General features: G+C 38.4%; 1 protein-coding gene across 1 annotated transcript; it reads right to left on the reverse strand.

Annotated features, from left to right (window-relative positions):
- Positions 1-9,600: 9,600 nt before the first annotated feature.
- LOC118856069 (uridine phosphorylase 1-like) lies at positions 9,601-10,533 on the reverse strand. Its single transcript, XM_036766126.1, has one exon. The coding sequence runs from the start codon at positions 10,531-10,533 to the stop codon at positions 9,601-9,603; it is 933 nt and encodes a 310-aa protein (XP_036622021.1).
- Between the last annotated feature and the right edge of the window lie 301 nt (positions 10,534-10,834).

Raw genomic sequence — 10,834 nt, forward strand, 5'->3', positions numbered from 1 at the left:
CATCTCTCAAGAAATTATCGAGGAGAACTGCCCTGATATTCTAGAGCCACAGGGCAAAATAGAAATTGAAAGAATCCATTGATCGCCTCCTCAAATAGATCCCAAAAAGAAATCTCCTAGGAATATTGTCACCAAATTCCTGAGCTCCCAGGTCAAGGAGAAAATACTGCAAGCAGCCAGAAAGAAACAATTTGAATATTGTGGAAAAACAATCAGGATAACAAAGGATCTGGCAGCTTCCACATTAAGGGACCGAAAGGCTTGGAATATGATATTCCGGAGGTTAATGGAGCTAGGATTAAAACCAAGAATCACTTACCCAGCAAAACTGAGTATCATGCTCCAAGGCAAAATATGGATTTTCAATAAAATAGAGGACTTTCAAGCTTTCTCAGTGAAAAGACCAGAGCTGAATAGAAAATTTGACTTTCAAACACAAGAATCAAGAGAAGCATGAAAAGGTAAACAAGAAAGAGAAATCATAAGGGACTTACTAAAGTTGAACTGTTTTGTTTATATTCCTACATAGAAAGATGATGTGTATGATTCATGAGACCTCAATATCATAGTAGCTGAAAGGAATATGTATATATACGTATATATATGTATATATATATATATATGTATATATGTATATATATATATGTGTGTGTGTGTATGTGTGTGTGTGTGTGTGTCTATGTATATATGTAGGTATATATATATATATACATACACACACGCACACACACACAAAGGGCACAGGGTGAGTTGAATATGAAGGGATGGTATCTAAAAAAATAAAATCAATTTAAGGGACAAAAGAGGAATATATTGAGAGAGGGAGAAAGGGAGAGACAGAATGGGGTAAATTATCTCTCATAAAAGTGGTTCTGTAGGAAGGGAAGAGGGGGCAGGTGAGGGGGAATGAGTAAATCTTGCTCTCATCAGATTTGACCTGAGGAGGGAATACCATACACACTCAATTGGGTATCTTACCCCACAGGAAAGAAGGAGGAAGAAGATAAAAAAGGGGGGATGATAGAAGGGAGGGCAGATGGGGGGAGGAGGCAATCAAAAACAAACATTTTTGAAAAGGGACAGGGTCAAGGGAGAAAATTCAATAAAGGGGGATAGGTTAGGAAGGAGCAAAACGTAGTTAATCTTTCACAACATGAGTATTGTGGAAGGCTTTTACATAATGATATGCATGTGGCCTATGTTGAATTGCTTGCCTTCTTAGGGAGGGTGGGTGGGGAGGGAAGAGGGGAGAGAATTTGGAACTCAAAGTTTTAAAAACAGATGTTCAAAAACAACAACAACAACAAAAAAGTTTTTTCATGCAGCTAGGAAATAAGATACACAGTCAATGGGGCATAGAAATTTATCTTGCCCTACAAGAGAAGAAGGGAAAGGGGGATGGGAAGGGAGTGGGGTGACAGATGGGAGGGCTGACTGGGGAACAGGGCAGCCAGAATATATGCCATCTTGGAGTGGGGGGAGGGTAGAAACGGGGAAAAAATTTGTAATTCAAACTTTTGTGAAAATCAATGCTGAAAACTAAATATATTAAATAAATTAAAAAAAAAGATGTCTGCAGAGTCTTGGGTTAGGACGTCCTTAACCCACCTATGTTGAAATTCGGTGCCACCCTCTGGGCCCACAGCCCTTGTCCAGTAAAGGCTAGCAATGTACTTGCCATCTGGCTTTTGTCCGGCCCCCGGCTCCACATGCCAATGTTCTGTTTGCCCTGCTGATGGCATCGTTTGTCTGCCCAGGGTCAGACTCCTGGGACTGCTTAGTCTCTCATCCCTTTATTATTTTCCTATACAAGCCCCTTCCTAAAAGAGGCTCGCTCCTATTTATTCACCCCAACATAATTACAAACTAATGCTCATCGTTCCTGCCCCATGATGTTTGTGCTCTGATCTCTCTTCCTCTTTGCTCCCCACCTTTCTATGACTGTATTTTCTTGCTCTCTCTCTTCTTTTGTTTTTCTATTCTCTGAATCTTGCCTGATAACAAAAGCAACCATTTTTATCCCACATTTCTATGTAGCTTTAAAGCTTACAGAGATGCTTCTTCCCTCCAATCTTGTGAAGGAGGTACTGTGGTACAGGCAACATCACGCCCTTTTTACAGATGAGGAAACTGAGGGGCAAGAGGTTTACATGACAACCCACATACACATCAGACCTCTTGAGCCCCAGGGAACTCAAGGCTCCTTCGGCTGCACCTTGCTGTCCTGTATAACTAATGGGTGATAGGAGAGTAGAAAGACTGAAGGTGGTGGGGAGCTCCACAGTGGGCAAAAAGGCTCATGTGTTCAACAGGAATTTGGGGAGGACCCACTCTGGGTAGAGCATGTAGTTGGGGCAGGGATGGTGAGAACTGGGAGGATTATGAACAGCTCTTGGTATAGGAGTTCTGGGGAGGGAGACATGCCCTGGGGGTTGCGGTGGTCAGGGAGCTTTCTTAGAAAAGATATAAGATCCCCTAAAAAGCTTTTAGAAGAATGGTAGGGGGTAATTCAGGGAGAGGATTGTCAGGGTTTGAACAATGGATAGGGGCAAAAGACAGTCAAGGGTAGATGATAGCATGGAGTTGATGTGGTCAACTATAGGGTTTAGAATATGAAAAGAAGAAAGGGAGACCAGGACGGGGGTGTCAGACTGGGAGAACAGGAAGGAATAGAAAGGCGGGAAGTCACAATGAGGAGGAAGGATAGGTTTAAGAGGAGTGAGGGGGGAAGACAGGAGGTGATGATCAGGAGGGGAATTTCAGAGTTTAGGAGCATGGAGGCAGTGGTTGTGACCAATGGTGAGATGTAAGGTATGATCACCACCGTAGATGTCTGAAATAGAATGGAGATGGGGGCCAGAGTGTTAGAGGAGGCACAGAGTCCCCAGGTATGAGACTGGAGACAAAGACAGTGAGCTGGGTCCAGAAATCTTTGAGAAAGTGAACTGGAGGCCAGTGGATCCTAGCAACAAGAGTCTGGATGGATGACAAAAATGGACAGAGGTCATCTCAAGGAAAGAGAGATTGATGCGTGACGGTGACAAAGGAAGAGTTTGAAGGTAGCTGTGAGAACATAATTCCTCCTCTGGACCTATTGTGTAGGAGGCATGAGTAAAGAAGGAGCCATCGCTGGAGAGAGATTTTGGGATACAGAGGACCCTGGGAGATGGAGTGACAGGATGTTGGGACCTCGACTTGAAGGAGGCTTTGTGTCCCTGGCCTTAGATCTAAAATTGATACTAGAGACTTCGCATCTACCAGAAGGAGAAGTTATGGATACCCTCCAATCTACTAGTTCTTTCCCATGTGGAGGACATGTGCCAATAGGAAAGGTCTTCAGTGGTCGAAAAAGCAGTGAAGTATTGTACAAAAAGAGTCAAGGGGACTCTTCATGTGGCACCGCAGGACTGAGCACATGAGCAAAGGATTGGGGAGAAGGGCTTCTGGGAAGAGGAGCCATGAAAGAGATGGGGCAGGGCATTCGAATAATGCTGGTAATGACTAGGAATTTAGAATCAGTTCCTTAAGGCAAACGTGCTTCAAGTAGAGTGGTGAGAAACTCCTGAGCTTAGCTGGGAATATGGAAACCAGGATGTCCTGGAGGTGCTATGCAGAGTGGAGGGCACTGAGAGATGGGGTACAGACCATGTATGTGGATGTCAGAGCAGATGTTTCCCTCACCCTCCATCCCATCCCATTACCCCCACCCGGTGAAGCAGGCAAGCAGCAAGATGTGTATAATACCTTTGGGAAAATCCCCAACTCCAGCAATGTTTCTTGGGGAATAGAGACTGAAGGGATCATACCCTTGTTTTGCTGTTGTTGTTCAGTCGTGTCTCACTCTCTGTGACCCCATTTGGGATTTTCCTGGCAAAGATCCTGGAGTAGTTTTCTACTTCCCTTCTCAGCTCATTTTACAGATGAGGAAACAGAGGCAAACAGGGTTAAGTGACTTGCCCAGGGTCACACAGCTAGTGTGTGTCTTCCTGACTCCAAGCTGGGCACTTTATCCACTGTGCCACCTAGCTGCCCACACATAGCAGGCACTTAATCAATGCTTCTTGAATTGAATTGAACCAAAGAAAACCAGGGAAGTCGGTGGGTAGAGTTGAGGAGGGAGAGCATTCTGGACATAAGGGGCAGCCAAAGAAAATGCTAGGCAGTGATGCCTTTGTCATATAGCTTCTGTTTGAATTGGCTGATTTGGCAGCCACATTTTTACTGTTGACTCACATTAAACTTTTAGTCCACTAAGACCCCTAGATCATTTTCAGATAGTGGGCTGCTTAGCCGTGCATCTTCTATTGTGGATTTACAAACTTGATTCCAAGATGCTACCTTTTCCCCTATTAAATTTCATCTTGTTAGATTTAGCTCAATGTTTTATCTTGTCATCGTTGTGTTGTGGTGGTTGTTGTCTTGTCAAGGTCTTTTTGGATCCTGACTCCAGATTAGTTAATCCTTCCAGCTGTGAATCATTTGTAAATGTGATGAGTGTACCATCTATGCCTTTATCTGCAGCATTGATAAAATTGTTAAACAGCACAGGGCAAAGTGCAAATCCCTACAACCCTTTCCTGGGAACCCGTTTCCAAGATGACATGGAACCAGAAATAACCACTCTTTGAGACTGGCTGTTCAAACAGTTTCAAATCTATATAATTGTCATCCTGCCATCTTTTCTACAAGAATAGCATGAGAGACTTTCTCAAACACTTAAATCTAGGTAAAATTTATCTATGTCAAGCTCCTCTTTCACGACGAGTTTAGTAACTGTCAAAAAAGGAAATAAAATTGAAGTGGCATGAACTATTCTTGACGAAGCCGTGTTAGTGTCTTGAGATCACCACCTCCTTATGATCTTTAATAATGCATTCTAGGATTTCCCAGGAATTGAAGTCAAACTTACTGGCCTATGTGTACTGCAGACTCCATTCTCTTCTCTTTTTTGACAATTAGAACATGAATCCTTGTCCAGTGCTATCTCATCTGTTCTCCATTATAAGACAGATATTTATGAGACATGTCCCTAAGGCAGATCTCAATCTGCAATATTAGCTCTAGGAACCAACCAACCAACAGGTTACATGGTCATCTACATTTACATCTTTGGCAATCAAAAAAAATGCTCTCTTTTTTTCTTTTGTATTTTTTTTAAAAAAGAAAGGTTTCTTTTGGGGGGAGCAGAGATTTATTGATGATTTTTAATTTTTTTTAAATAAGTTTTTATTAATGTCTTTTTTTTGCATTATTGCAATTATCCCAAGTATCTCTGCTCCCTCTCTCAGAGAGTCAACCTATATAACAAATGGCATTTTTCAAAGAGGAAAAAACTCAGCCAACTGATGGATACATTAAAGAACTCCCAAAACATGTGTGATGTGTAACACCTGTGGGCCTCCCACCTCCATGAAGGGGTCAGTTGGGGGTGTCCTTTCATATCTCTTCATTCGAGTCCAGCATCTTTAAATTTTTGTTACATTCACTTTTGATTTTCTGGTGTATGGTAGTTCTTTTCATTTATATTGTTGTAGTTATTGTGTATGTTGTTTTCTGCATCAGTTCATGTAGATCTGTCCAAGCTTTCTGTATTCATGATGTACATCATTTCTTATTGCATAGTCATATTCCATTAAATTCATGTACCACAGTTTGACCATTCCTCAATTGCTGAACATCTACTTTGTTTCCAATTCTTTGCCATTGCAAAAAGTACTGCTATTGATATTTTGGGGGAAATTTTTTTTCTTATCAATGACTTCCTTGGGGTGTAAGCCCAATAATGGAGTCTCTGGTTCAAAAGGTATGAATATTTTAGTCACTTTATTTACGTGATTCCAAATTGCTTTCCAAAATGGTTGTACAATTTTTATGACTTAACCAACAATATATTATTGTGCCTATCATTCCACAGCCTCTTTAATATTGAGTATTTCAATTTTTTGCATGATTTTGCCAATTTGTAGAGTGTGAAATAAAACCTCAGGGTAGTTTTGATTTGCATTTCTCCTATTATTGCTGATTGGAAGCATTCTTTCATGTGGTCATGGATACTTTGCAATTCCTGTTTTGAGAACTGTTTGTATGTGTCCTTTAACCACTTATTTATTGGAGAATGACTATTAATCTTATATATTATTACTAGTTGTTTCTATATTTTGGATATCAGACCTTTAACAGAGAAATGTGATATAAAATTTCTTTTTCCTACTTGGCCACTTCCCTTCTTATTCTAGGTGCATTAATTTTGTCTGTGCAGAAGTTTCTCATACAATTAAAATGATCTATTTTATCTTTTTGTAATTGCCTGTATCTCTAGTTTAATTAAGAATACATCTATCCATACCTGTGAGAGATCTATTTTTCTATTTTTTTATAGTATTAACTTTAATATTAATGTCACTATCCATTTAGGATGTATTGTGGAATATGGTATAAAATATTTACCTAAGCCTAATTTCTGCCAGCCTGATTTCCAGTTTTCCCTATAGCTTTTATCAAATAAGGAGTGTGTTTTTTCCAGGTAATTTATGTTTTCCCTTTTATCAAACACTAGGATATTGAGTTCCATTATTTCCCTCTGAGCCTCTCATCTAGTCTGTTCCATTGATCTATTTTTTAACCAATACTAGATGGCTTTTGTGGGAAGATTTTATTGCATTATTTGAACCCTGGCTCAAACAATGAGTGAGGCTGAGAAACCAGACCTGTTGCTTAGAAACCAGATTTGTTTAATGTTTATCTCAGGACCTAGGTTATGCGCAAGCTTTCAGATCTGAAGATTGATGTGAGTTTCCTCCCACTACACATCTCAAACAACCCACATATCTTATCTGGCAGTTACTAGCTTCCTTGTTCCTTTGTTTACATCCTATATAATCCACTTGGTGTGGAGCAGACCACCCCTTTTTGGCTCTCCCCTTCTGCCAGACAACTTAATAAACTTCTTTCTAAATTATTTCAGTTCTGGATTTTGTTTTTTCTGCCACATCATTTTGATGACTGGTGCTTTATTAATATAGTCTGAGGTCTGGAAGTTCTATTTCCCCCTTTGCCCCATTTCTTTTTGTCATTTTCCTTGATATTCTAGATGTTTTGTTTTTCAAATTGAATTTTATTATTATTTTAACAAGCTCAAAAGTCTCCCCTTGGTAATTTGATTGGTATGGCATTAAAAGTATAGAACTACTTTGGTAGTGTTGCCATTTTAATTATTTTTGGCATAACCTACCCATGAGGGCTGAATATTTCTCCAGCTATTTAAGTTGTTGGTTATTTCTTTAAGGAGCACTTTGTTATTGAATCTTTACAAGTCTTTTCTGTGCTTTAGTAGGTTGATCCCCAGATATTTCATGCATTTGGTAGTTATTTGGAATGGAATTTCCCTTTCTATTTTTTCTTCTTGAGTTTTGTTATTATTATATAGAAACATTATTGATTTTTAATTTTATTTTTTAGATATCATCCTTTCGTATTCAACTCACCCTGTGCCCTCTGTCTATATATATATATATATATATATATATATATATATATATATATATATATATATATGTGCATATTCCCTTCAACTACCCTAACACTGAGAAAGGTTTCGTCAATTACAAATATCATCTTTCCATGTAGGAATGTAAACAAAACAGTTCAACTTTAGTAAGTCCCTTATGAATTCTCTTTTCTGTTTACCTCTTCATGCTTCACTTGATTCTTATATTTGAAAGTCAAATTTTCTATTCAGCTCTGTTTTTTTTTTCATCAAGAATGCTTGAAAGTCCTCTATTTCATTCAAAATCCATATTTTGCCCTGAAGTATTATACTCAGTTTTGCTGGGTAGGTGATTCTAATGCTTTTAATCCTAGCTCCTTTGACCTCCAGAATATCATATTCCAAGCCCTTCATTCCCTTAATGTAGAAGCTGCTAGATTTTGTGTTATCCTGATTGGAAACACTTTGATTTTTAAAGGTATATTTTGTGACCTGCAACTTTGCTAACGCTATTAAATTATCTCAATTAGTATCTTTGCTGATTCCCTTGGATTTTCCAAGTATTCTGTCATTTAGTCAGCAAATAGAGATGGTTTTTGTCTCCTTTAACTTTCTTTATGCTTTTAATTTCTTTTTCTTGTTTTGCCGCTATTGCTAGCATCTACGACGCTATATCAAATAATTCTGGGGAGTGTGGGCATCTTTGCTTCACTTTCATTTATTAGAGAAGGTTCTAGTATACCCCCTTTCCATATGATGTTTGCTTTTGGTTTTAGGTAGATGATTTTTCTGATACTAAAAAAGGCCCTCTATGGCTATATTTTCTCAGGTTTTTAGCATAAGAGTACTTTGTCAAAGGCTTTTTCTGCATCTGTGGGGATGATCTTGTGGTTTTGGGGTGTTTCAATTTTTTAATATGATTGATTATGTTGATTATTTTCCTAATGTTGAACCAACCTTACATCCATGATATAAATTATACTTAGTTATAATGAATGATTTCTTGGATAAATCTCTATAGTCTGACAGGATTTTGTTTAAGATTTTTGAGTCAATATTCACTAATGATGTTGTCCTATACTCTTCTTTTTGTGTTTTTTCTTTCCCTGGTTTAAGCATTAGGATTATATTTGTTTCATAAAAGGATTCTTATAGGGTGTTTTCTCAATATTTGAGAATAATTTGTGAAATGTGGGTACTAATTGTTCCTGAAAAGTTTGATAGAGTCCTCCTGTGAATCCATCAGGACCAAGAGTTAATTTTTTTGGTGGTTCCTTTAGAACCAAATCTATTTTCTTCTCTAAGACTGGGTTATTTAACATCTCTCTCTGGTCTTCTGATAGTTTGGATATTTTATGTTTTTGAAGGTATTCAATTTCTTTAATATTCTCAGTTTTGTTAGCATATAACTGTGCATTGTATGTTCTGCGTATTCTATTTCTTCTTGCTTTGTTGTGATTTCATCACGCTCATTTACTGTTTTATTGATTTGATTTTCTGCCTTTTTTTTTGGTGGGGGTGGGGAGAAGGGAGCTAGATGGCTGCAGATAGAGTGCTAGTCCTGGAATCAGGAAGATTCATTTTCCTGAGTTCAAATCTAGCCTCATTCATTTATTACTGTGTGATCCTGGGCAAGTCACTTAACCCTGTTTGCCTCAGTTTCCTCATCTGTAAAATGAGCTGGAGAAGGAAATGGCAAACCCTTCCAGTATCTTTGCCAAGAAAACCCCCATTCAGGACCACGAAGAGTTGGATATGACTGAAATGACCCGACAATAAGAAAAAATATAAGATAATATGGTGATAAAGACAAAATTCTTCAGACTCTGCTCTGAAGGAGTTTATATTCTAAGGGTCCTGTTCCAATGTCTCCCATGTCTCATAATCTATACACATCTGGAGCATATAAGTTTAATGTTTATATTGGTTAGTTGTCCATGGTTCCTTTCAGCATAATGTAGTTTCTTTGTTTATCCTTTTTAATCTTTTTTTTTAAAATAGGAAGTCACTTTTATTTGATACGTGATTTACAAAATGTTAGAAAGAATAAAAATGAGATACATTATTTTAATTGCAAACAATTATAGCATTTTCTAAAAAAACCAACAAGATTTTCATGCTTTTCCTCCCAGACTTCTCTTGATGAAGTATCCTACTAACTTCTGTGGTTTCTTTTGATACTCAACAAGCACCTCACGGGAGCTGCTAACCTGATCTTCACGGAGAGGATTTAGCAGAGTAGCAGACACGACAGCAGCTTTGATGCCACTGGCACCACACATGGGTGCAAAGATAGAAGATTCCACCTCAATGTTTCTGATTCCCGCATCATAAGCCGCCTGTAAAAATTCTTGCTTATCCTCATCAGTATATGAGCGGAAAGCACCATCCAGCCGAACCTGACCTTCATAGAAGTCTAAGGGACACATTGTGTTTCCTGTAATAGTATTAAACTCATTCATCTTCTTGGCACAGGCCATTATTTCCTGGTTTAGGTCATCACTGAGCTCCGTACTTTGCACTATGCATTTCCCCAAAACAATTTGTTCAAATTTAGGTTTGAAGCAAGAATCCCTAGCTTTTCTAGTTAGCACCTCTGAACCAGACTCTAGACCTATTCCACCACATACGCCAATGTGAATGACAACAACATTGGAACACTTGGCTTTATACAGTAACTTGATGAGTTCATGTAACATGATTCCAATAGAAGAAACTCCCATACCATGGCTAACTGATAACACAGGTCCAATCTTATACATGGCATAGAAGTCAGTTCCTTCACAAATGTTAGCACGGTCCATGCCAGGTGGTGCAAGCCTCAACTCTTCACCGAGATAGCTAATGAAAGCTTTTATCTGGGCAGGACTTCCTTCAACACATACAAACTTCACATCTCCAAACATGGCCTGTAAATCATGAGTTTTAGTTCCACAATTGAAATGGTAAAGAATATTCTTCATTTCTGTGATATTTGGGTTTGAAAGGTGAATTGAGTGTTCATCTGAACACCGCAGATTTCCAGGCTTCTTTTCCTGAGTTGTCATTTTTTGGCTTCAAGCCGGACCCTCTCTCTGCCTCTTTGGAATTCCTCATCTCCGAGACCCTTTCAAATCTTTTGAATGTTTGATTTTGCTTTGTCAGATAGCATAATTGCAACTCTTGCTTTTTTGGGGTTCACTTGATGCGTAGTAAAATTTCTTTCTGTTCTCTCAGTTTTGTTTTACTTTATTTTATTTTTGTTTTTTGAATTTGTTTCTTTTAAGCAACAGGTTGTAGAGTTTTGTTTTCTTATCTAATCTGCCACTCCTTCATTTTATTAGATTGCTTAATTCATTCACATTTAAA

Source organism: Trichosurus vulpecula, chromosome 7 (genome assembly GCF_011100635.1).
Source record: "Trichosurus vulpecula isolate mTriVul1 chromosome 7, mTriVul1.pri, whole genome shotgun sequence".
Taxonomy (NCBI): domain Eukaryota; kingdom Metazoa; phylum Chordata; class Mammalia; order Diprotodontia; family Phalangeridae; genus Trichosurus; species Trichosurus vulpecula.